The following is a 27,356-nucleotide window of genomic DNA, read 5'->3' as shown; positions in this document are numbered from 1 at the left end:
TGTACATCTTGTGGTATAGGGTGGTTGCTAATAACCCTGCACCTCCCTGTTATAAAAACAAAAATGGATATTTTGGGAAGGTGGAAAGGCCCATGCAAGTCTATCTGGATGCACAAGATAAGACTGAAGGACAGACTTTTCCCCCAGCTGTACCTTCTCAACTGCTAGGAAGAAGAGCAGACACTTCTGGGACTGTTGGTTGCATTCAGACCATCATGTCTAACAGTGACTGATGGACTTGTCCTCCACAAATTCTCTAATCCGTTTTGGCACTCTTTTATACCTTTAGCCTCCACAGCATCCTGTGGCAATGAGTTCCCCAATTGAATTACAAGCTGTGTGAAAAAGTACTTCCTTTTGTTTCTGTTCAGTCTTTGGGGTCAGTAAGGATGGCTTTTCTGCGTCACGAGGCTTAATGCACTCCTGCTCCCCCTGTCCCTTGGGGACCCTGGAGAGAAGTTGCTCTAGAAATGCACATATTTATCATTATTTTCTTTCGTAAGTTCAAGTTGCAAACTCCAACTGCTTCAAGGTCATAGCTGGATCCAAAACTTCTGAGACATCAGGTACATTCCTGATTCTTTCCACGTTAAGGGGCTGTGAACAACTTGGAAGAAATATCCCACACTCACCTTCTCTGGGTTGGACAATTCTACATTATTTATAACTTTGGGACATTCCTGTTCTTTCTCTCTAGTATCTTACCAGAAGGACTTTAGAGCCCCTTCTTTCAGACAATATAGGATAAACTGGAATCATTTGTATAGGTAGTACAACCATTTCAAGTTCTCTGCTAAATATAAGAAGGGGAAAGCTGAGGCAAGGGACAGATATGACTTTAGTTTCCTCAAATAATCAGTATTTTTGGTGGTATGCTCTGACACGTGCCTAAGCCCCATATTCTTCCTGCTGAAACATGCAGGAAAACTGCAAATCTGAGCAACACCATCTCATGGTATTTCTGCTTGCACTTTAAATAGACATCCTCAATGGGCATAGGAAACTGAATGCCTAAAATTATGAGCTGAATTCCTGGTGTCAGAAGGGAAAACATTCTCAGTCCACTTTTAACCGCTGAGACTGCAGCATTCAAAAAGCTGAGCATGGTGTACAGGCATAATTACCGTAGAAAATTGAGTCCTTATGTAGACTTTCCTTCTTTACCCAGATGCTGCCTGGAGAATCTATCACCATCATTGGGATAGTGTCAACATTGCTAGATGGGGAAACTGAGGCATGGACATGGAGAGAGAGAACAATGCCATAGAAGTTAGCAGAAGAGCTCATATAAAAACGGTGTATTCTGGGCTGGGATCTTCCAACGCAAGCCATTCTATGATTCTATGATTATGATTTTATGATTCTATACATCTAAGGCTTGTAACTGGCCTCTGGTTGTGATCACCCCCACTGCTGATTGCACCTAGCCATGTCAGGATCTGGAGTATGCTGAAGTGGAAATCGCCAGGACTTGAACTACTGCAGATCCTAGGACATGATGTCAAAAGCAGATGATTGGATTTTCATCCTCCACTCCTTTCCTTTCCTCAAGCTGTGGAGTAGGTTATGATCACACAAACCAGTGGGTTTTCAGTCTAGGGAATGTCCATAGGCCAAACAGGAACTGAGCTCTAGGTGGTCTGTCCAAGGCAATAGTTTTTCTTCACCCTGCTTTTTTTAGGTGTGAATCTTTGGCTGTCTCTGCACCTAACACCACAAGACAACAAGCACTGTCCCTTGGTCACTTGCACATCTCAGGACAGTTCCTGGCATGATTTAGACACCAGCCAACAAATACCACCCCAACAGGCACAGCTCAGGAGACAGCATTAGGCACTGTGGCAAAGCTGCTCTGCTTTGGAAGGTAATTTAGCTATAGGGACACGAGTTTCATCCTGCACATCCAGACCCCTCTAACCAGCCCCAAACCCCGGGGGCTCCCATTTAGCTCCCCAGCTAATGACAATGCTTTTATCCTCCTGCTGGCTTTCCAATCAATCACATTGCAGTTCCCAGCACAAATGAATGGAGGGGGAAATGGTGTGGCTCCTGCCTGCTTTCTGCCACTCAAGATGATGACCTTGCCCTCAGATGACCTCTTGTGTAACTTTCATACTGAGAAACGGAGGAAAAAATCCCTCAGAGGTCTGGTTGTGAAGTATTTATGGGAAGAAATAAGGCAGGAGATTTATACAATTTGTGAGGATAATCTTGAGGGTATCTAGCAGTGTGCTACTCTATGGGAGATACCACTGATGGTGACGAAGAGGAGCTGGCGAAGACAAGGGGTGCGAGTGATGCTGGCATGGAGGAACTACACATCTCATTGTGATCAGGAGAGCTGTGCTTTCCCTTGGGAGTGAGGAAATGCCCAGGAGCAGCGTAGCACAGACACTACTCTAAATCTACTGTGTTTTACCACAGGGGTATAATTCTGCTCTTCTAATGGAAAATTAGATATGTTGTTCTGATGATTTGCAACAGATACTTCCTGTGAAGAACCCCATAGATTCCTTGACCTTGCTGTGCATTGGCATCCAACCCATCCCTACACCATGGGATCTTTGGGAAATTCCAAGTCTTGATTTATATTCCCATCAGGTTATGCCAATAATATTATTCTCTATTTGAGGAATGCTGAGGACAAACAGCTGTAGCTCCAGCTGAGGTGATGTTTAAAAGATGCCAAATGCACACACAACAGCTGTCTGAGGCTGCGTTGGACCAACAGAAGGTGCTGCAGAGCCTTGGGCTCTATTCCCTTGAGCAGCCACATCTGGAAGCAGATGGAGAACATCTGTGCCTCTTTGTCTGCCAGTTTTTCACTACAGAAATGTGTTTCAGGGTCTGAGATTTTAGGGTCCTATCTTGTTGCTCAGGTGTCTCTTGATCCCATTCACTGAAATAGAAAAACATAGCTAGGAACTGGGCCAACCTCTCTTTCATCTCTGCCTGAGAGTTTTAACCATTGATCCATCTTTAGTTAGTGCCTACTGAAGAAGGCAGTTCTATTTTCAGGGTTGTTAATACCATATCAGGATGCCCCCACAAGCAATTCCCGATCATGGCATCAAACATTTTCCACAATGTTCCACACTGTTACTCACACTGTTCCTGCAGGCTGTTCCACGTCTCCTGGAGTCTACTTCCAAAGTGTGCAACTTTCCAGGATGGATTTGGGGGTAATTGGGATGAAGAATGCTTGGTGTGCACAAGCATGATTTATTAGTAGAGCTGGGAGATGAGAATCTACACTCAGGAGACTGAGATGGATTGGAGGCAGTGGGCACTATGTTGGTCTCTGCAGTGGCATAGCAAATGTCATTAGGAATCCCTGCAGAAGTACAAAACAGCAGCAGAGGAACAGGGGTGGACTCCTGTTGATCTGACCCTTGCCTGCTTCCCAGAAGGGTTTTGTCCATGTCTAGCTCTTAGGATTTGGGTCAAATCCTGACCCATGAAGCTGCAGAAGTTCCTTCCACAAGGGAATGGTGTTGGTTTAACATCCTTTTCACAATGTGTCCCTGAAATCCCTCTGGAGGGGCAGATTGAAACATAAGGGATTTCCCTGAAAAGCCCACCAACCCATATTTTTCCCTTCTTTAGGTACTGATTTCCACTTTGGTTTCTGCTTTGCCAAAAAGTCTGCATAGATAAATTCTTTTTGGAAAGGGTGAGAGTAAAGGAACTCCTTGTAGAAGACAGAAGAAAAGGAAAACAGATCATTAAAAATAAGGAAGAAGTATGATTCTAAGCACTAGAAAGGATGCACCAAGCCCCATTCTTCTCTGGGTGCTGGGAAGAGCAGTCGGGGCTGAGCCCTCCTTGATTTCTCCGTGTGCTGTCGGAGTGACAGATGCTGCATTCTTTCTCCAGGCACTTCCACCGTGCTTTGCTCATTTGCCTTGGTAGCAAGAAGAAAAATTCCAAGTGGTTGCAGCATTTTTTTTTTCTTCTGTTAGCAGTGAGTAAGGACAGAGTGTATTCATATCCCATGTTTTCTCACAGTAACAAGGGACTGAGCTTTGCAGGGCCAGGCAGCTTTCCGCCTCTGGCAAAAGGGATATTTTGTTTGATATTGAGGGATTTTTTTTTATGGGAAGCCCCAGGAACGGAGGATTAGCTTGATGACAGTAGCTTTCACCCTGCTGGGATGTCAGCAGTGTGTAGCAAGGTCAGGAGAAAGAAAAGCAGAGGGAGGCAAATCTTGGACGATTGCACATATGAGCACATGGGCAGAGAGAGAGTAGTTGGGATATGGCTGATCAGGGTGTTTGGAGAGGTTCTATGGGCAGTGGTAGAGAAGAATGCCTTCTCAGCAGTCATTGCTTTGCTATTTTTCCCATTTTTAATTTTATTTCTTTATTTTTTTTTTTATATGGAGTGTGTGTGTGCATGTGTGCATGTCTAACAGTGCCCTCCATTGGCCAAATCCAGACTAATGCACTGAAAGTCCCCTGTCACCAGCAACAATGAGAAAGGTGGCTGTTACCCCACTGGGCAACTCACAGAGCCTGCAAAGCAGAGAACACTTCAGTTTTCATGTGCTTGATAGTCTTCTCCTGCCTGTGCAGAGCTGAGATCACTGTGCTGGGGCACAGCTGAAAAGCTGGGCATGGCAATGTGAAGATCTTCATCTGTGAGGTCGTAGAATCATAGAATGGCCTGGGCTGAAAAGGACTTCAAAGATCATCTAGTTTCAACCCCCCTGCTATGTGCCAACCACTAGATCAGGCTGCCCAAAGCCACATCCAACCTGGCCTTGAATGCATCCAGGGATGTGGCATCCACAACCTCCTTGGACAACCTGGTCTTGATGGGATGGAGTGAATTGTTATGAAGGACTATGCAGGATGGCAGGAAAAAGAGGTGTAAGCAGAGTCAGGGCAAGCCCCAGTGCCTCCCTGCTCACACTTATCCCATACAGTTACAGGATCACAGAATGGCTGAGGTTGGAAGGGACCTCTGGGCCTATGGGGTCCAACCCCTGTTCAAACAGGAATACTTTCAGCCCAGGACCATGTCCAGATGGCTTTTGAAGATCCACAGCCTCTCTGGGTGATCTCTCCAGGCCAGATATGGCATGCAGATGTATGCAGAAAGAAAGGGATGTGAGAGTGGAGGGAATCTGCAGCCTTAGCCCCAGATTCACCATTGCTGTGGGACACTGAGGGGCACCACCAAACAGCTCATCAAGGCTGGCAAAAAACTTCCAGGGACTGCTGAAGATCCCTCAAGCAGTCCAGGTCCTATGTGAAATACATGATACAGTCTTTGCCTGGGTTTGTTTAAGTTTCAAAGACCTACGTGGTGCTGTATTTCTGACTGTGCTTGGTTCAGTGTGTGCCAGGGTGGGGTGGCAAATGCTCAGCAAGAGGAAGTGCGAAAAGGCTACACTGATTGCTGGCTATGATGTGAAGGTGCATGGAGCATTTTTAAGCCTTCATTTGACTGTCTCTAATACACACACAAAGAAATGAGGACGGCAGGGTCTATTTTTCTATGGCTGGTTTTCTATGGCTGTTTGGGATGAAAAGTTGTCTTTCACCAAGCACATATTTTTTGCCCTTTGGTTTGTCCTTGTGAAATACAGGCAAGGGATGGTCCATGAAATTTCATAGTAACCTGCTGTCCTCAAGCCTTTCTCCAGCAAAGTCTCTGCCAGACTCTTCTCTCACTGGAATATGGTTGACATGTTGTACAGGCTGGAGCTAAGGAATAGGACAAGGCATGGATCTCTCTCCAAGAGAGATCCAAGCTAATTAGATATTACCTGTGACAACTACCATGGAATTATAGGCCAGTTGACCTATGTGCCATTGATCTGTGATCTTCAACAGTGCGATAACCTGTCTTTTCATGCTGTTTATATCAACTCCTCACATGGAGACTACAGACACTTTTGTACCTCCCTGCTGAGATTTTGCTGGATTAAAGCATAGAAGATTGATCTCTTTGCTAAAATGCAGCATTCAAACCACTGCCCATCACTTATTCCCCATATGTATTGTGCCAGAGATACTGGCATGGAGGGGAAGGGTTGCTTACTCACTTCTGCTTTAAGAAAAGATCCCTACTTCAGTAAGAGTCAACTGATGGAGAAAAAATATGTTTATGTTCCTTATGGTGAAATCTTCCAGATGGGGCTGTATTCAGGGGAAATAAATTCTGAGGCCTAACAACCATAACACAGTGTCCCATTAACGGGTCTGTTTAGTTAAAGTTTGTTGACTTTTACAGCATTTTTCCCAAAAAGGGGCAAGAGGAGGGTGCATTTTATGCTTTCTGTGTCTTCATTCAGTAACAGGGTTGTGGCTGGCAGAAGAAAAATTGAGTTGATGGAAGGCAGGATGAATCCCACATGCTGAAGTCACCATCAGGGACTGGATTTTGGCACAAGCCATCAGCACTCAGCCCTATCTTATCATCTGGTTGCTATGGAGGCACATGCTGGCTCCTGCAGGTTTCTTCATGAGCTGGACCAGAGGTTAGAACGATTCTGGCTGGCTTATGGGTGTGAAGGTCAGATAGATTTAATCTATGCACCCACTACCAAACAGCATTAAATGCTCAGGAGCTGCCCTAACGCAAAGGAGCGAAGAAGAGGAGGTCCCCTCCTCTTTGTTCCTTTTCAGTAGGCAAGCATGCTTTGCTCACCAAAGCTGATATTTAAGGCATTCACAGTCATCTGCAGGCAACCCCTCCTGCTAATCATGATGACCTTTCTGGAAATTTATAGGATGTTTGCTTGATGCCTGTGGTTTTCTTTGCAACCATGAGCTACTTTGTACATCCACTGAGCAGGCTGCTGTTCCTGAAATCCAGCCTCCAAGGCTGGCACGGGGAGATGTGCACTGCAGAGTTCTGCAGGCTGCAAAGCACTGATGGGAGCAGGGATGTGACTTCTTAAAAATTTAAGTGCAAACGCATTTGGACTCCATGTTGATTAATGTCAGGTCTAAAAGACACTCAGGAATCTGCTGGCAGAGGCTGCAGTGATTTGAAGCTCAGCTGAAACCCAGTTTGCAAAGAGTGGAACTGGCTTTACAGTTATCTAACCCTTTCTTTCCCAGAAAAAAAAAAAAAAAAAAAAAAAAAAAGCTTTTACAGAAGAGAATCAATGCAGAGATAAAACTTTGGTACATATAATCAGGGAACCCAGGAACGAGGTGGGAGAGGGTAGGGTTATGGGTGGCGATGTGGACATGATGGGAATGTAAAGAGGATAAAAACTGCTGGCTGTGATGGGAGAAGGTATATGCCTACATGCCCCCTTGTACTCAATGCCCTTTTCCACATCCTGAGCACGTCTTTCACCCTAATTCCTTCCTGACCATACCAGTTTGGTCTTTGATCAATAAGATGCACATCTCAGAGGGCCTGAGTTATTTTTGGTTTGCATCCCAACGTTAGTTGCTGAGAAGCTGGGTTGTTTACACTTATGCAGAGAATCTGAGTGCTTGCCTTGTGGGTTTGTTTTAAGACCATAGAAGCAGTCTGAGTTTGGTAGAGGAAACCTTCACACAGGGGTGGGTGCAAGCTAGGGTGACTGCCTTTTATGTAAAGAGCTGAAATCCATCTCCAGACCCCTTCATCTCTCCTATGCTAAGTGCATGGCTCCCAGTCCTCATCTCCTTTCTTTGGGGAGAGGTTTAGAAACCACTACAAAGGCTTTTCTCAGCTCAGCATGGGCAATGCATAGGCAGAGGGAATTAGAAAAGGGGGGAACTAGAAAATTTGTGTTGTCCTCCACTATGGGTCACACTGTCCTGATGTGGAGACACATCAGGCTGGGACATTTAACAGATGGGGACATCTCCAAACCTCATGGTGGCACGGGGCTGAACCTCCACCGGCACTGGGATCAGGGATGCTGCCTGGATTGTCGACCTTGCAAAGGGTTAATTAAAAAAAATTAAGAACAAATCCCAAATCTCTTCTTTTTCTCTCCCCTCCTCCTTTCCTTCCTTCCCCTTTTTTTCTTTTTTTTTTTTTTTTTCCAGGTGTTGTTGATGGCCACAGGAGGGAGCTCAAATCCAGACATGGGAGGATTGGCTTGATTTCTGATCCAGAGCCACTTAAACTCTCACTTTTCCTCTAAGCTGGTCCCTGTTATGTCCAGGATCTGGCACCTGCTTGACATTTACTTTGAGTTCCAGAGGACCAGAGACCTAGGATGAGGAGCATTGGATCTGCCCTGAACCTGCTTTTGGTATTGCCACTCTACTTTGTGTGGACCGTGGTCGCTCTGGACCTGGCACAAACTCCCTGCACCACTTTGGTCCAGGGGAAATTCTTTGGATATTTCTCCTCCTTTGCCGTCTTCCCATTGAACTCCTCACTCTGCTCTTGGATTATCCAGAACCCTGACCCTCGGAGATACACCTTGTACATGAAGATCCTCAAACCTACCGGCATATGTGACCACCAGCACATCCGCACCTACCAATTTGACTCCTTCCTGGAATCCACCCGCACCTACCTGGGCATGGAGAGCTTTGACGACGTGTTGAAGCTCTGTGATGGGTCGACCCGCTATGCTTTTCTCCAGTCTAACAAACAGTTCCTCCAGATGAAGCAGACTGCACCTCCAGGAGTAGAGAATGGACCGGTGCGGTGGAAACCCATCAAGGCTCAGGAGAGAGACTTCTCGGTGGAATACCTCGTGGTGGGCAACAGGAATCCTAGCAAAGCTGCATGCCAGATGCTCTGCAAGTGGCTGGATGCGTGCTTGGCCATCAGCAGCAGCTCCCACCCATGTGGCATTATGCAGACTCCGTGCTCTTGCTCAGGAGGGGAGATCCTAGATCAAGCCAGTGAGATCCTGGGGTTCCCGAAGAAGAAGGAAGATTGTTATAAGGATGGAATTTACTTAGAGAATTGCCTGAGCAGCCCCAAGGACAGCAGTGGAGTGGAATTCCTGGGTGAGTGAAGGGCAGATGGGGGTGGTTGGGGAGGAAAGGTTGATTGGGTTCTCCCCTCTGTATCTCATACTGTTTCTACCATGTGTCTATTTGGTCCTGTAGATACCTGCTATGGAAAACTTCTTTGCTAGTTTATAGGAAGATGTAGCAGATCATAAGGTGGCTCTTCATGAGCTGTTAACCCTAAATGTGCCCCAGATAATTCCATTCCTTCTCAGGGCTCATTCCTCGAGAGAAGTGTTTTACTTCTGCATCCTCAGAGTGGAGAAGGGTAAGTCTAGTCTGAGGCCAAGCAGATTCCCAGTGCAATTAGAAGTGTCCTAGAAGAGGCAGAATCAAGTGACCTTCTAAGGTGGACAACACACAGCAGCCCTGTGGACTATTTAAATTAATGGGAAAACTTGATTTCCAAGTTAGGTTTGGGTGAGTGGCAGCAGCAGGCATGTTTGTGTTGTTCTCAGATTCACAGCTTTATTTTCGTTCTGGAGGTTTTCAACAAGAAAGCTCAACCACACTGCTTGCATGGGGCCATTCAGTGCCTTTGCTTGGGTCCATTCCTCAGGTATTTTGTCAGTGTTTTGTTCTCCTTGTGATGTTGAGTATGACAGAGACCATGAAAAGGATTGGGAAGGGTCATGAAAAAGGGTTGAGAATAAGGATGAGGTGCTTCTGAGATTTGATATTGCTGTGTTGCAGTTGCTGAGACATTTGGCAGTGTTCAGAGCAGGGAAATGCTCCTCGCAGTGATTTCCATGGGTGGTAAGTGCCATGCAAAGCAGAAGGGAACTGGATGGTCATAAAGCAGAGCTGCTATTTTGGTGCTTGTGTCATATCTGCTCTGCTGTGTTTCTTCTCTGCTCCCATCCCACCTGCCAGCAGGCAGCTTATGTAAAGCAGGGGCATGATGCTAAAAGGGAGTATGGGCAACGGGGAGGGCATTTTCCAATTCTTCGAAGTTCAAATCTGCACCTCAACAGCACCTCAGGGTTTTACCTCCTTCAGGTCTCAGACCAGAATGTCCTCTGTCACCTGCAGAAAGCTGGCATCCAGATGGGACAGGGCTTTGCAGGTCCTGCCTGGATTTTGCAGCCATCCCCAGCTGGGAGAATTTCTGTGCAATTCTGCAGGTGGAAAGAGGCTAAATTTACTTGCAGTAGGCAGGGGGTTATCAGGCACGGGTCCAAGCTTTGCGGTGTGATTTTCTTGCAGATCACAGCCCAGAGTTAGCTGAGAGATTAGGATATGATCAGGTATTAGTGCTTCCGTCAGTGTATTTTGAGGAGATTTTGTTTCTCACTGCTCTGCGAATCGATACGTGGAGGCACACAGCTGAGCCATAAATCCTACAAATGAGTTCTTCAGCTGTGTCTCTCACTCTGGCTATGAGCACACCTCAGTATTCACTCCCTGGATCTCAGATTTCTTTGCAGTGCCCTTTTCTCCTGTGTGAACAGCTTGCGAGGAGTACCACCACGTTGGCTGCCTCCTCGGAGTGATGTGAGCTCCATTAAGTCATGCGTCAGCCTTCACATGTGCGTTTTTTTTGCATTCAACCCGAGCAACGCAATCTTTTCCATTGCAACCAAAGGTGAAATTTGAAAAAAGATTTCCAGAAAATCCCGAAGCAGTCAAGCTTAATATTGACTTTTGTAAAGATCTCTCCTAGTCCAGCTTGAGTGCTTGAATGTCCCTAGAAAATAAATATGAAAGAGGCTCAAAGGTGGATATATCCAAATCCTTTTTGTGCGCTGAATATTTGTAGAGAGCATAGATAGTTTTTTATTTTTTTTTTTAATTTTTTTTGCTGGCTGCTCACATCTGTTACGTATTGAAGGCACAGAATTAGCATCGTCGCTGGTGGGATGTCATCTACATGGAAACGAAGCTTGCAGGGCGCCTGGCCTCTCTGTGTGCTGCTCTGTCTGTCACTGTGTCTGGTTTGATTTTTGCAAAGGCTTGATCAGGAGGATGGAGGCGAGATCCAATTTGGACAGCGAGCCAGCGATCCCTGAGCAGTGTTTTGTGGGTGGAATATTTTGACAGGGTTCCTGGTTTCTGAGTACTGCTGCTGATTATTGCTGTTATTGTTGTCCTGATTGTATTTACAACATTCTTTTTCTTTTTTTTTTAAACAATATTTTTTGCTGCTGTTTCCTGAGTCATTTGTTGTTTTGGAACCTGTCTTGACACTTTTGTCTAAGAACAAGGGTGTATGTCTCTATTGCACTACCCTTGTCTGATGATTTTCAAAGCATGTATGGAATTGCCAAATACCCAGACACCATAAAACATGGAGCCTGTTTTTCCCCAGTGTGCCTGTTCTGTACCTGGGATATTTCCAAAGCAAATGGGTGCAAATTTACAAAGGATACAGTAAAACACTGTCTTAGAAGCGACTGCACTTTGGCTCACAGAGTATTTGGGATGAGATTCCATTTGAAAATGCATATTCCTCATCCTGGGACATCTGTATAACAAAGAACAGAGAATACAGGCTGTGTGTTGGACTAGGAGATTCTCAAGAGCAGTTCAAGAATAGATCAATTAGGCTGGACATTGGCTTTAGTGGCCAAAGAGCGGAGCTGGGAGATGCAGTTTCTGCAATTGAGCAAGTCACAGATCTTCTAACCATGGACAGGGAGTGAGCATGGAGTTTATGGCTGACCCTGGCCATTGCATTTACAGGTAGATTTCTCTGAAAGCAATGCCTGCTATTTATTTCTATGCAACCTACAACAAATAGCACAACACCACTCTTGATAGGGCAAATTGTCAGCTACAAAACAACATTTTTTTAACAGACACCATTAGTTATGCATTTTCACAAGTGATGAACAAATGATGCACTAGTAAGAATTCATACCAGCAGAGGTGACCCAGTGTCTCTGTCTCCACTTCTGAAATGCACCACCCACCACCTCACTGTGCTGATACCCACTGTTTGGTCTCCATAAACATTCAGCAAGCATCGTTGAATGTCAGTAGGTGCAATTTCTTTTCGTTTTTTTTGCAGAGGAATTCAGTTCCACACATTTGCTTTATATGCATTTCCATGTCAGAATACTGATGGGAAGGTTCAACTCTCTATTGCCATACCATCAGCATCCACCTCTGTTGTCACAGTAAAATAGGAGGCATTATTTTTGGGGCAGCCCTCATACTTGGCACATAGAAATGCTTGTGGACAATTATTGCCCATGTAATTTAATGAAGTAAAGATTTTTGGGCAGCATCAACTCTCTCTTAGTTGATTCAGGCAGCATAGGAATAACACAGAGATTGTTTGTGGGTCTTAATGTTTAGAGGTAAAATCTTTGGAAAAGAAAGTTGGCATTATTAGGAGTCACTCACATGCAGGTTAGAGATACAGGCCCTCTGGGTCTGCAGATGGGCATACCTCCTGAAACACAGGACTAGAAAATCTGGAAATCCTGGTGGCCCTTCCAGGTGTAAGCTAGTTTTAATGCAAAAAGGGCTGGAGCTTTAAATGGGACAATGATGTGACACTGTAATGAGAGAAGGTTAAATGTGTGCTTAAGTGCTGTGCTGAGTTAGGTACTTAATGGATGTCTAATTAGTCCTGTCTCATTGTAATCTGTTCCTGGAAGGCCACTGCAATGCTGTCACATTGTGATAACCCAGAGAGATAACCATCAAGTGCTGGTCCTGCTGCTTTGCACATCCCCACCTCTCAGAGGGATTGATGATGCGGACTGCAGAACAAAGTTAATCGTGTGCAATGGTAAAATAGATGGCTCCAGGGCTGGAGGGGTTTTTATGATGAACAAAGCTGATCAGTTCCATGTCTTAGCCAGAGAATTTTGCCAATTCATTCCAGCAGAGAAGTTGAAACTGAGATTGAAATGGACCTGCTCAGTTCTCAAAACAACCAACCAACCAACCAAAAAAAAACCCAACAGTGAATCAGGATATAACTAGTTTGAAGTGCTGGGGGTTTTCCTGCCTTTGGTGATAAACTTTTCAGTTGCTTTTCTGTTCCCTTTGCTTCCAGCAGGTGCAGACTCTCCTTTCTCTTGAATGCTCAGTTGCTTCATTGTATTTTTTATGATGTTTCACTTTTTCAGCCCTGAGATGTTTTTCTTCCTTTGCCTGCTAGATCAAGAATACATTTAGTGCCCATCCTCTACTGTTTGGAGAGGCATTTATGGACTCGTGAACAAGTTACTTCTTAACCTCTGCTGCATTAAGTAGGCTGAGGTTCATAAATCTCTCTCTGTGGACACATCCTCCAAACCTCTAATTGTTATTTGGGGCTTTGCTTCATGCCTAAGCATAGGGCTGAGCTTCTGCATAGCATTGGTGTTCAAAGCATAGGATAGAACCAACTGCCTTCCTCCCTGCTGCAGGAATCATGTTGTTTGGTGCAGCTGTTTCCCTTGAATCTCCCTCAGGGTAGGAAGAAGTCAATAAATCATTGTGCATGTTTGTGGTCAGCTGTGGTGGCCATGAAAGCTTAGGAACTGATAAAGAGCTGTGAGTAATTGCCTAGGAGCAGGTTCTCAAGCTTCTCTATTGGCCTCTTTCTACACTACGGGCTCTATCCTCCCAGCAGGAGTCCACCTGGTTCATTCCTCTGGGTTTGTGGAGAAAGGAATTTGGCTTTGTGATTGCCTCATTTTTGGATTTGCAGACAAAGTGGCAATGGGAGTTGAGTGCATTCAGTTTCATTGTTTCTCTTTTCTCTTAGCATGAATTTACACTGTGATGGGTTGACCACTGGACTAGATTATATTAGTGGTCTTTTCCAATCTTAAAATTTCTATGATTCTACTTAAGGAAGGTGTGCTGCTTTCCATCTCCTCATTTCTCCATCTGAATTTGCCAGATGTCTGTTTTGCCCCAGTCTATACATCCTTGAGAGCAGAGTAAGACCATCAAATCATGGGGCAACAAAAGGCTGGCTTATACCATATAATTTTTTGTTGTTGTTGTTGTTATCTTATCATAGGATCATATAATCATTTATATTGGTAGAGATCTTTAAAATTATCTAGTCCAACCCTTGACCCATCACTACCGTGCCCATTAAAATATATCCTGCAGTGCCACACTTCCATGTTTCTTGAAAACCTCCATGGTCGGTGATTCCACCACTTCGTTTAAAAACATTAAGGATTTCATCTGTCATCTTCCCAGTTTAAGCCCAAACCTCAGTAGTGATGAGCAAGAACTGACAGCATTTCAGAGCTCCAGGAGGAGAAAGTTGTCTTTCAAATGGGAGACCTTCCTTCTTTTATCTGCTGCAGGGGATTCCATATGTACAGCTCCCATCGTGTGTGGTTATTGGGGTGATTTATGGGATAAGGCTAGCGTGGGAAATTCCTTTTTGAGTGCTGGGAAAGGGTATTCCTGACTTGGTTTGCAAACTCAGATCTCAGATCTGCCTGGGAGATAGAGAGAAAAACTGAGAAAAATGAAGCTATCATTTCCATCGTGAACCCAACAGATTGTGGACATGATCACAATGCGGAAACATCAGCAATTACCATCAGAATGTGCTGTTGTTGTAGAAAAAAGACTAAAGGTGGAACTTACATCCAATTTCCAAGGGAATTTTACAGGCAGCTATTACTATTATTGCTATGAGGGGACATTATGAGGGGTAATGTAATGAGAATCAGCCCTGATGAAAGGCCCAGCCTTTCAATTATGCACTTTTTCTTTTTTTTTTTCTTTTTTTTTTTTTTCCCCCCCAAAAACATTTATCACTGTTTAACATCCTCTCATATTTAGAATACATAGTAGCTGCCCCAAAATGTTTAGTATAGGAATATGGGGTGAAATTCAGTGCAGGGAAACACAGACATCAGATTCAAAATCACCACATCTGCAGTGCAACCTCACAGCCCTCACTGCTGAATATGAGACTGAGGATTCTAATGGCTCAGAAGAGAGGATTCACGGAGCATTTCTGGCCCTTTTCACCACCTAGCCTGAACCTCTGATGTACTTAAATAAACAGAGCAGGCTGCAAAATGGGAAACATCATCCTTCCAAGAGAACTGGATGCACAGAGTTTTTCAGGTGACTGATCATGAGTTTCATTGGTGCTGAGCTGTCTGACTAGGCGGATTCTCTTCCTTAGGGAATAGGGCTCTTGAGTTTCTCCCACATTTCAGTGAAAGAGTGGTGTGGTTGGTTTCTTTCTTTCTTTCTTTCTTTCTTTGTTTCTTTCTTTCTTTGCTTCTTTCTTTCTTTCTTTCTTTCTTTCTTTCTTTCTTTCTTTCTTTCTTTCTTTCTTTCTTTCTTTCTTTCTTTCTTTCTTTCTTTCTTTCTTTCTTTCTTTCTTTCTTTCTTTCTTTCTTTCTTTCTTTCTTTCTTTCTTTCTTTCTTTCTTTCTTTCTTTCTTTCTTTCTTTCTTTCTTTCTTTCTTTTTTTCTTTCTTTCTGCCTGCCTGCCTGCCTGCCTCCCTTTCTCTCTCTCTCTCTCTCTCTCTCTCTCTCTCTCTCTCTCTCTCTCTCTCTTTCTCTCTTTCTCTCTTTCTCTCTTTCTCTCTTTCTCTCAAGATTTTCTTCAAGTTTTTAGATAGGCAGATAGTGATAGGACAAGAGGGAATGGTTTAAAACTAAAAGAGGGGAGATTTACATTAGATGCTGGGGGAAAATTTTCACTGAGAGGGTGGTGAGGTGCCCAGAAAAGTTATGGATGCCCTATCCCTTGAGGTGTTCAAGGCCAAGTTGGATGGGTCTCCAGGCAGCCTGACCTAGTGGCTAGAAACCCTGCCCATGGCAGAGGGATTGGAACTAGATAATCTTTGAAGTCTCTTCCAACCCAAACCATTCTGTGATTCTATAATCTATGTTCTTATGATATCCGTAGGTGCTGGTTCTGTCTCCTATGAGCCTGTCAACCTTCAAGGCAGCACTGAAGCAACCTTTAGCTAAATAAATTGGAAAACTGCTATTGGATTCTTAACGAGTATCACTTAGTGTGGCTCTGTGACACTTTAACCAAAGGAGGATTAAGCATCTGTGTGTCCTTGGTGTGGCTCTGCCAATGTCATTTCCAGTTGCTGACTCTCCACTTGGTATGCTATCTCCTTGCACTTACTGCAGGCAGCAATCTGATATTGATATCTTACATTTCAGTATGTCGGCAGGATGAAAAAAAACAAGCTAAGAAGGGACATGCTTTAATGCATCATCAGAACTGCAGATCTGTTGAGTTTAAATATATGCTTTTTTGTTCCCTGGTTCTGGTTTTGATAGTGAGATAATTGGCACACAGCTCATTAAGCTGAATGCTCTCAATGGGCCTTGAGTGGTCTGTGCAGTCAAATGAGGAGTTACTGGCTTGGGATATTCCCAGTACTTGGAAGCAATAAGAAAGCAAAAGGATTTGGAGGGATGAAAACTGCAGCTCCATACTCCTGAACAAGCTGCCCTGGCTTTGTCCCATCTTCTTGCCACAGCTGTGCTTTTTCAGCATTACTCTTATCAAACATGGTGGTAATGAGTTGGGGTTGGACAAGTGGACAAGTTCTTAGTGGTCTTTTCCAACCTTAATGATTCCACAATTCTGTGATTCTAGGAAAGCAGGAAAAACAGCCAAGAACATAGGTGCTTTCTTCATTCGATTTCACCAGTCCTACCACTGAATGTGGAGACTGAAGGACAGAGATGCGAATTGTTGCTGACCAGTCTCTTTTCAAGACCCTGGGACTGATGCAGAATAATATCTACACAGAATTTCTGCTTCAGGATCTTCTGGAGACTGGAAGAAGACATGGGGGGTAATTGCTCTTCTATGCCTCCCTATGACTCTTGCTCCCCCAGAGTAAACTGAGTGACACTATGCAGTGATCTCTATGCACTTGTATTTTTAATTCCAGTGGATGAAATTGCTTTCCAGTTGTGATGTCCCTTTCCAATAATTGAAGTCCATTGGCTATTTTCTACCAAACTTGCTGTTGTGACTAAGATCTCAAACAAAATCCCATTGCTACTTCTTCTGTTGTGAGAACCGAGGATGTGGAGGACGCTGTGAAGTACTGTGATTCATGTGCCATGAGAAAAACTGTGGTGCAAGTTCAGCTTATCTCTTGGAGACCTGCATGATGATCCAACCTCCAGAGCCCATATGGGGAAAGGAGCAGTTCTGTGGTTTTGTGTAGTGTTTCTTGGCTTTAAAATCAGTGCCATGAGGAACGATCAGGCTTAGAGACATGGATGATATACAAATGTAGCTATCTAATGGAAAAATAGTCCTGATGTAAGGAGATGTCAAGGGAGTGACAATACTTTCCATGACAGTGGTGACAGTTCTGCTTTTGTTACCTATTAACCTGGGACTGGGAGTAAGCTCCCTGAAAGCAGTGGGCTAATGATCTCTGCTGAGCTGGACAAAGGAGATATCTGCACCAGATTCCCTGTTGCAGATGTGTGCTTGACAAGACACTGCTGTCCATATCCAGCAACAAAGCATTAACATGAATGGGTCAGGCCTGCTGTTCACAGGAGTATGTGATGATGTTTGACTTAGTGCATGATTTGACCCTGTCAAAAGAAGGATGCTATCAAGCATCAGGGTCAGCCAAGACCAACGAATGGTGGTATGACTTGAGATCAGTAATGTGAATAAAAGGAGTGCAAACAGAGAACAGCAGAGTAGCTTCTCAGACAGACATCTTGCTTACTGAAGGAAGTAGTCAGTGAAGAAGAAAAAAGACAGAGACCATGACAGTCTCCAGGTAACCATAGAAAGCTATTTAAAGAGATTGCATTTCATGCTTCTTTGCTTCTGGTCCATAGAGGAGCTTGGGAGGCTGCTTTGGAGAGTTCAGCTGCTTGCCCCTGCAGACCCACTGCAGCTGAGGAACCATCAAGGAGAAGGGAAGACCTCAGGGGAGAGTCACAATGGATCCCACCAGCTGTCAAGGCAGATACGGCTTTTCTATCTCAGCAACTCTTGCATGCCACTCTACTCTGTTCCATTCCTGTCCCTCAGGCAGCTTGGTGGTGCCATGATTTGAACCTGTGTCATCACAGGAGCCACTGGCAAGTTTTCTGGGAGTTTTGCTTTGAGCTGATACCTTTTACTGGCTGCAAGATGGAGGAATAGAATAACTAAATTCTTTGTCTAGACTTTTGTGACTACAATCCATCTTATTGTCCACTAGTCTACTTAATGTTCCAAATGTCCAAGACGGGAGGAAAAGGTGACATGCTGCCCTTTCTACTCTTAATATTGGAATAGTGAGTACTGGAAAGGATGAAGCCCAATTTTCTGCCACATGAAGTCCAGTACTCCTCTACTGTGACAAGTCCAGCTGCTCTTGTTGCTGTTTGTATCCAAGACTTCTGTCTTCCACCACTACCTCCAGGTCTTTCCTGTTACCAGCACCTTTCTACTTCTCTTATTTGCTAGCTGGATAGTAGATAACATCTCTGGAGCAATCCTGGCTTGACTGGTGGGTCAAAGAAATCACATAATTGCTATACTATTTTTCTGGTCATTTTTCATGTCATGTGATGGATGTTTGATGAGAAAGTGGTGGATGCACCACTGTGTGGCTGTGGAAGGGAGCGCGTCTATGAGTGGAAGACCTTTGAATGCAAGCCCAAGGTGTACACCTTTCCTCGTGACAACAGGACTGCTTTGCAGCCTCTTTCCTGCTCTGCAATGCCAGAAGAAATATTAGGAAAAATTTCTTCTCAGAAATAGTGGTGAGGTATTGGAAGGTTGCCCAGTGAAGTGGTGGAATCATTATCCCTTGGAGGTTTTCAAGAAAAGGATGGATATGACATTGAGGGGACGTGGTGGTGGTTTGACGATTGGACTAGATGATCTTGATCTTTTTCAACCTTAATTATTCTACGATTCTATGATACTCTGAAGCAGTTGGTGTATAGGTTACAGCCCTGGGAAAACATCTGGGTCACAAGGCAGGAAGGAGTCATGGTCTCTGGAGTAGGGCTGAGTTGGGAAGGATGAGCAGGAAGCCTTGGGAGTAATGTACTACATAGTGCTGGAGGCTTGAAAAGCTTCTGGAAGATGTTTTGCTTTGGACCTTTTCTCTCTGGTTCTAAAGATAGCTTTTGGTGAGTAATGGCTGGAGAATGGTTGGCACACAAAGTGCACACAAAGTAGGAAAATAAAAGAAATGAAAAGGTGATGGGGAAGAGCCAGAAGCAGCAACTATAAAATATGACTGGTTTTCCATTGCTGAGAACATGCACTGACATGGGCAGAGAAGGGCGCAGCCAGCAAGCCTCTACCCATCTTCAAGGGTGCAATTGTGATCCCGCGGCATGCATAGAACTATGTCCTAATTGACCTCATATGAGACAAGTGCAAGATTTCCCCAATATCCTTGCTCTTGCTTGTCCCTTAACAAGATGAAATGTACACATCTGTGAGCACAGGCACAGTACATAGGGAGGTGCCTGGGTAGGTGCAGAGCAGCATAGGCATACAGATTCATGTGCATTTTCACTCACGAACACGCAGAGAATCAAACAGCTTAAATTGGCACATGGATGTACATGCACAGAGATTCACATGCTGGAAGAGATTTGTGACTTCACATGAATATCCAAGTGTGTGTGCATATGGAATCATGTCTGCATATGAGGGTGTAAATCCAGACAGGGAAGGCAGATATACACACACAGGCATAAATGTGCCTCCATGCACATGCATGAACATGCTTGACCATAAACTGAGCAGATGGACACATGTGTTCTGGAGTGAACGCACACTCATGTGTGTGTTCACTCCAGAAAATGTGCAAATGGATGCCATATGTGCAGTTACATCAATTCCTACACAACCGTGCTCATCCACATGCCTTTATACAACTATTGACATGTCCTAGAGTTGAGATCTCCATAGTGGAATGCATGGAAACACAGGATGCGCTGCTTCCTGTTCTGAACTGTCCCATTGGGACCCACAGCATGTAAAATCAGTACTGGAACAAGGGGCTGACTCATGCTTCATTCTTTCCATGCCAGGAGGCAGTAATGAGGAGGAGGAACTGTGGGAAGGGCAACCTGGGACTAGTGTTTTGCCTTGCAGTTTGCTGAAAGCCCCCTGCAGAGTAATTGACTCACTATCCTGATCAACATCATGGTGCATTTGGAACCTTGTTTTGTTTATAATTGAGAGATCCTTCCTAAGAGATGTACAGTTTCTGCTAACCCCTACAAGTGAGCTGATGATTTCCCCATTGTGGCTTGATAGCCTGGTGGGAGAGGATAACTTACATGGTTTGATGCTCAAGAGGGGAAAAGCAGATCCTGTTCTGGAATTGTTATAAGTGGAGAGAAATCTTAGTGGGAGAAATCTGGTGGCCATGCTACTTCCTCACAGGATAAATCAACAGACATAAGGACTTGCTTTGAAACTATCATTTTCCAGAGCTGTCCCCAAGCCCACGTCACTGGTGGGACATACTTCCCTCTTCCCTGTTCTCCTGTACAATAACACTGCAGTACGTGTCGGCCTTCTCTGCAAAAGAATCCTGATCTGCTCAAAGCCCAGTACAAACATAAGCGGTGGGTTGAAGTGGGAGCGTCCTCAGGGACCACTACTTCTTTGTTAAAGCTCAAGTGGCACAAACCCACTTGACTTGTGGCTCTTCATCAGGAGAATCTACAACATCCCTCCTTGCAGTGTGGACATTGGAGGGATTTGGCTTTGGAGTTTTTAGTGGAGGTCTGAAGTTTTGGAGTCTCTTGGCCTCTCCTGAGCATCTGCTCTCCTGCGTTGCACATATCCCAAATCAGATGTTGTCATTTATGCACAAGCCCCATACAGCACATAAAGATTAATTTGGGTGTCTCCAGATGTGCGCTGGTTTGCACATGCAGACATGTAACTATTGTATCACAGAATCATAGAATCATTTGAGTTGGAAGGAATGGTGATCTCATCCAAATCCCTTGCAATGAATAGAGACATCTATAGCTAGGTCAGGTTAGTGAGTGCCCCGTCCAGCCTAAACTTGAGTGTCTCCAGTAATGGAGCATCCACCAAATCTCTGAGCAACCTGTTCCAGTGCCTTACCACCCTTATTGTAAAAAAAAAAATAATTTCCTTATATCCAGACCCAGGTTACTCAGCCTTTCCTTATATGGGAGATGCTCCAGGTCCTTCATCTTCTTTGTGGCCCTCTGCTGAATTCCTTCTAGGAGATTCATCATTTTTGAACTGGGGAGCCCAGGACTGGACATACAGTCGATATTTGTGACTGTTCTAACTTCCAGGCTCATGGACTTGAGAAAGTCCCAGCTTTACAAGGCAACGTTGTCAAAAATGATAGCTTAATCCTCTTCGTGTTCTAATTAACACTCTACCCATCCTTCTTCACCCTCCATACTTTTCTCTGCCCTGCTCCTCCTGCTACAAATGAACATCTAACGTCAGCAGAAGAAAATACATTCTTCATGCAATTAAATAATTGAATACTCCTCTGGCAAAATGAACTATCACATGATTTTCTTGTACTTTACTACATTTTTCCCCTTTTTTTTCCTTCTTCTTTCCTCTGGTGAGATAGGGCTTCCACTCTTGAAAGCTATTTTAAATATTCATGTTTTAATTAACAGACTTTATTGCATGAACTCTGTAAGATAATAAAAAGACTGCCTGAGGCACAACACATTTTTGTTGTTTGTTCTTGAAAGGGGACTAGGAAGTAAAAAGTAATACCTTTTCTCAACATACATTTAAAAGATACACAAGAGTGACTGCCGTGGGTCATTTATCCAGTGGGCTCTCCATAAACCACTTGCCCCTGAACATCACATTGCAGTACATCTCTATAAATGTTGGGAAGTGTTAGTCATTGGGGATTCTTATGAGGACTGGCCCCTCTGAACATGCATCAGGGCTTGCAATGGGCAGAGCAGGGCAGTGATTTGCATGTAGTGGATGTGCAGGCAGAGGTGGGAGGAGATCTGCAGCAATCTTGGATGATTCAGGGTTGTGAATATTTGGGGCTGAATGCAGTCTTTTGCTGAAACTGGAAACTGAATGCTTTGCTTTCAGTTTGGATGATTTTTATTTTTTTCAAAATAAAACAGAGGGAAGATTTTGACCAACGTCTCTCCCCAATATTTTTGAGATGAAAAACCCAAATATTGGCTCTACATTTCTGCACTGAGCTTTGCTTTGATTTAAGACAAATAATTTGACAGAATGCATGAATTTGTGAAACATCTGGTATTGCTAGTTATGTATTTTTGCCAGGAAAAAAAAGAAGAAAAATAATGTTACATGAAACTTCTTTCTATGTGGGTGTTTTCTTATGGTGCGGCAAGCTGAAATTAACTTTATATTCTGAGTATGTCATCTGTGCTGCATAACATGGGCTTCTGCATACAGATTAGCTGTGGTTTTGTGCTAGGAGGGATCTCAAGGATGCTTGGACCAGAGCCTCACAAGGAGGTTTGTGATGTTTTCCTAGATCTCTTCTACCTGTGCAGCCTGCTATAGGGAGCCTGCTTTGGCACGGAAGTTGGACTAGATGATCTCTAGAGGTTCCTTCCAGCCCCTACAATTCTATGATTCTGTGATAATCTTGAATAAACCAAGGCATTTAGAATCATCGAAACAGAGAACCATTAAGGTTGGAAAAGACACTAAGATCATCAAGTTCAACCATCTACCCACCACTGGCATACCCACTAAACCATGTTCCTTGCGTACCTTGTTCATTTAACCTTTTACCCTTCTATTCTTTGCTTTTACTTACTTATTTTTCAGGAAAAGGGTTGTCTCTCATAGATTGATCCCTTGCATCCAGGCTGGTTGGCAGCTTGAAAGAGAGGAGCTATACGGTATTAAATGAGGCTTTTCTGTTGTGCAGAGGAAACACCTTTAATCACCTCATGTAGGTTTTCAGTGCTTTAATGATAAACTGAACTGTGCCCTGGGAAAGTCTCTATCACATGGATTATTCCATTTGTTTTCTGCCTTGTACTGAGTGTTTTTCATCTTAATTCAAGAAAAGGCCAGAGTTCAGCAGCAGCTGCCAAGGAACAAAGATGGGGTCATTCTCCTGAGTTAGGTGGAAGGTCTCTGGATTTGCACCACAATGAACAATCACATGTGTAGGTCAGACTTTATTAAGATCATCTGGTAGAGATGTCTCCATTCTATCTTTTGAAGGCACTGTCACCTTTGTGATGCTTCACATATGGATATTAAAATGCTGGACTGTTCTCACTTTATGCTGTCCAGACTTGTCTGGAGCATCTGCTACTTCTCTTTGGCATGAGCACCAGTTAAGCAAGTTAAGGTCATAATCCAATAAAAGATCCATAGTCCTTGTCAGAAAAACTGGACAGGGTTCAATGAAGTCTATAGACCATCAAGCAACTGGGAAGACCAGTTAGAGAAATGGGTCTATATGAAATTTCTTGTTCATTTCTTACAGAACTTTGTTAATGGCAGCATAAGAGTAAGGAAATCCCAGATTTGGGCAGATTATGGAAAGACAAGAACTCATTTACCCCCACATATTGCTTAGAGTGTGCCGTTGCCATTTTAATGGTTGTCAGTTGTGCTATGGGAAGTTCAGATTGGATATTAGGAGAAATTTCTTCTCAGAAAGGGTGGTAATGCATTGGTGCAGACTGTCCTGGGAGGTGGTGGAGTTACCGTCCCTTTGAGGTGTCCAAGAAAAGGGTAGATATGGCACTTAGGGACATGGTTTAGTGGACGTGATAGTGATAGGTTGATGATTGAACTAGATGGTCTTAGAGGTCTTTTCCAACCTTAATGATTCTATGATTCTATTGTTGCATCATAGATGACAAAACTCAGTTTGATCATATTTCTCATTATTATGTCTAGGACACTTGGCTTCAGTAGAGGTTATACTGACCTCTTTAAACCATAAGCCTTGACAGGGTAAACACAGTGTTTCATCCCATCTCAAAATAGACATCAGAATAATGCAGTCAGTATCTTCAGAAAAGGAACCAGCTTACAGATCTCAGTCCACCAGCTCATATTACGAGTCCACTGCTCTCACATCCAACAGTGTAAGAAGAGAGTCTGAATCAGGCAGCACTGTAGTCTTCTGTCTCATCTGCTTTGTACTGAGATGAGTAGGTATGACCCATTTGTTCTTGGTTTTTGCAGATGTACAAGGTGTAGATAACACACTTCTAATACCTCTAATACTATGAGGTCTGCATTCTTGGCAGAAGGATTGCCCTGAGGCCAAGGCTGAAAGTCATCTGGTTGCAGGCTATATGATTCAAGTCTTAAGTGGTATCTCCAATTGCTATTGGATTCTTGAGCCTCACCTCCTCCATTCTTTCCTCTCCTTCCACCCTCAGCTGTGCTGGCACAGCTGCATGTGCGGCCACTTGCAAAATTGGTTGCAGAGAGAGTCCAGCTTAAAAAAGGAATTAGAAATAACTGATTTTAATCACCTGTCAGAAAAGTGACATGACACAGTGTCTTCTGGCACAGTCTGCTTTGAGGTTTAGTTACGCTGAATGCAATACCCCACCTTTTGGCTCTGCCCCTGTGAGTCACCCAGCAATCCCTGTTGTTTGTATTTAGTGTAGATCTTGTTAATTGGCTCTTTGATTCCTCTAATTAAATGTAAATGAAGAGTGGATCATTAAACATGGATACAGGAGCCCTCTCTGAACAAAGCAGGTTGCAGACAGAGGAGGAAGCATAGGAAGCAGATTTTCCTTACTCCAAGTCTGTCCCCTCTTTTGGATTTCAATCCCAAAGGAACTTTGCTGCCCTTTTGCTGCCGAGGGCTTCCTACTGAGGCTGTGCAAGGGATTCCCTGGTGTCAATCAAATGGGCTAAGGCCAGAAGAAGCAGTGAGGCAAACCTGACTGCCTTCCTTTTGCTTTACAAGCTTGTGCATGCACTGATCCTGCAATTCCCTGTTAGGTTGCAAAGTCTTATCGGAGGCTGCAAGTTAGTTTGCTGGGAGCTTCCTTGGAGCTACCTTCCCAAGTCAGATGTGATGGTTTTCAGGGTATCCTGCTGTCTGTTTTTGCCCTGGCAGCATCATACAGCCCAGGACGGAGGGAGGTTAAGTGTTGCCTTGCTGGAGCTTGTCACTAATGCCGTATGCTTGGCACTGCGATGATGCAGCCGTGCTGGATCTGTGGGCGACAGGAACAGATGCCATATGTTCCTCTAAAAGAAAACTCTCCCATTGCTCGGGGTGTAAAGAGATGTTTTCTTTCCTGCAGGCCTCAAATCTGTCCCTGGTGTGCTGCTCTTGGCCAGCTTAAGACATTAAAGGGGATTTTTTTTTCCTTTGCATTGATAAGTGATGTGAAATAGTGGATGCAGGGAGTGGATGATATGGGGATGTCTGGGATGCTTTTCTAGGCCCAAGTAGATATCCTTCAGGACAGTGAGTAATCTGGTTTCCAAACCTGCTTGGACCCCAGGGACTTTGAAGACCATAAGGCCCACTGTATCCTGAACTACATCAGAAGAAGGATGGCCAGCAGGGTGAGAGAGGTGATTGTCCCCCTCTGTTCCAGCCTCGTAAGACCCCATCTGAGGTATTGTATCCAGACTTCGGGCCCCCAGATCAAGAATGATGCAGAGCTGTAGGAGAGGGCTACAGAGATGCTCAAAGGTCTGGAACACCTCTCCTGTGAAGAAAGGTAGATGGAGTTGGACTGGTTTAGCCTGGAGAAGAGAAGGCTCTATCTAGGGAGACCTCATTGTGACCTTCCAGTACTTGAAGGAAGCATATAAGCAGAAGAGGAAGTGACTTTTTACATGGACAGATAATGACAGGACAAAGGAGAATGGCTTCAAACTATAACAGAGTAGATTTAGGTTAGATGTTAGGAAGAAATTCATTACTCAGAGAGTGGCAAAGTCCTGGAATAGGTCCAGAGAAATTGTGGATGCTCCATCTGTGGAGACATTCAAAGGCCAGGTTGGGTGGGCAGCCTAATCTAATGGATGACAACCCTCCCCATGGCAGGGGGGGTGTAACTACATTATCTCTAAGGTCCTTTCCAACCCAATCCATTCTATGATTTCACAATTCTATGATTCTATGGCATGAACTTAGCAAGTGGCCACGCAATCTATGACCAGCTAGAAGGTCTTCACCTACTGGTGACCTGGGAGTAGCTGAGATCTGGAGGCCATTTAGAGATGGATCTCCAATTTTCTACCGTTTGGAGGGCTCTAAGGAATTAATGCAGCTCCGGACGTGCAGGGAAAGGACAACTATGATGCTACTGCAGAGGCAGACTACAGTGAACAGGGCAGGATGGTTGGCAGTGGCTGCAAAAAGATGGAGCAATGAAGGAGCTGGAGGCTGGGCCTGTGTGTGAAAGCCAGGTCTGAGGGTGTATATTCATCACTGTGGTCACCCTGTGAGGCCTGGAGATAGCGGAAGGGTCCAAATCTCTACTGTGACCATATCAGGTCAATATGTTTGTGGGGTTTTGCTCTGGACTCCTGAACACCACATCTTAAAAATATCGTTAAACACAGTCAGGATACGAAAGCAATGAGGTTGTTACATGGAGTCAACAGAGCAGGAAAAAACTGCATACTCCTGAAAGGACACTGAACTTATGCAGTGTCACCTCCAGGTTCTCAGCATCCTCATCTCCTGTGTCACAACCCATAAGGTTTCTCAGACCCGAGGGTGAGCTCAGGTCATGGGGAAGGGACTGACTGGTTGGATTTCTTTTTCTCCAGGAGACAGGGTGAATAGGAGCGTGCAGCTCGTCTCTCTTTTGCTTTCTTGCGCTACACACTGGCCTGGAGGGGTCTTTGCCTTTGTGTCCTCATGTGGCCCAGTGGAATATTCATCAGAGAAGAGGATGAGACCAAAGAAGCTCTGAGGTACCGTGCGGTGCCAGAGACAGCTCTCCCTGCTTCCAACCTAGAGGGGAATGCAGGGAAAGCAGTTGACCTTTTTTTCTGCTCGGCTGTGCTGCGTTCCTGCAAGCAGATGCTGCTCTCACTCTGGAAGATGCAGGCAAACAGAAGACAAGTATTTCAGCCGGAGATCTGCAAAGGCAGCTGCTCCTGCCACCATTGATGGGCTCTTCCTTTCTTGATTTCTTTCATTTTCTCCTTTCATTTTATCTTTTTCTCACTCGCAATATCCATCTATTCATCCATGCCTGCTTTTCCATTCAGGCATAGTGGAGGTGTTCTCTGAGGATGAAGGAGAAAAAGGATTGTCTCGCTCTGCTCTGCACTGTGCAGCCTCACCTCAAGCACTGGGTGCAGTTTGGGGCACCACAATATAAGAAGGACATGGAACTATTTGAGATCATTCAAAGGAAGGCTAGGAAGATGGGGAAAGTTCTGGAGAGCAAGATGTATGAGGAGTTTTCTTGGTCCCTAGGGTTGTTCAGCACAGAGAAGAGGAGAATGAAGGGAGGCCTCATGGTGGCCTCAGGGAGCCCCCTCATGGCAGCCTACAGCTGCCTCATA

At 44.5% G+C, this 27,356-nt stretch overlaps 1 protein-coding gene across 1 annotated transcript in view; it reads left to right on the top strand.

Annotated features, from left to right (window-relative positions):
- Positions 1 to 8,176: 8,176 nt before the first annotated feature.
- Positions 8,177 to 27,356, top strand: part of ADGRB1 (adhesion G protein-coupled receptor B1) — a gene marked incomplete at both ends in the record, with an annotated part of 200,316 nt that continues 181,136 nt past the window's right edge. Inside the window, one exon of the mRNA XM_079533020.1 lies at positions 8,177 to 8,924. Within this exon, the coding sequence (XP_079389146.1) occupies positions 8,177 to 8,924 (748 nt within the window). The remainder of the gene's footprint in view (positions 8,925 to 27,356) is intronic.

Source organism: Tetrao urogallus (genome assembly GCF_951394365.1).
Source record: "Tetrao urogallus genome assembly, chromosome: 3".
NCBI lineage: Eukaryota > Metazoa > Chordata > Aves > Galliformes > Phasianidae > Tetrao > Tetrao urogallus.
Note: the sequence above shows the minus strand (reverse complement) of the source record. Positions and strands in the feature narration are given on the sequence as shown.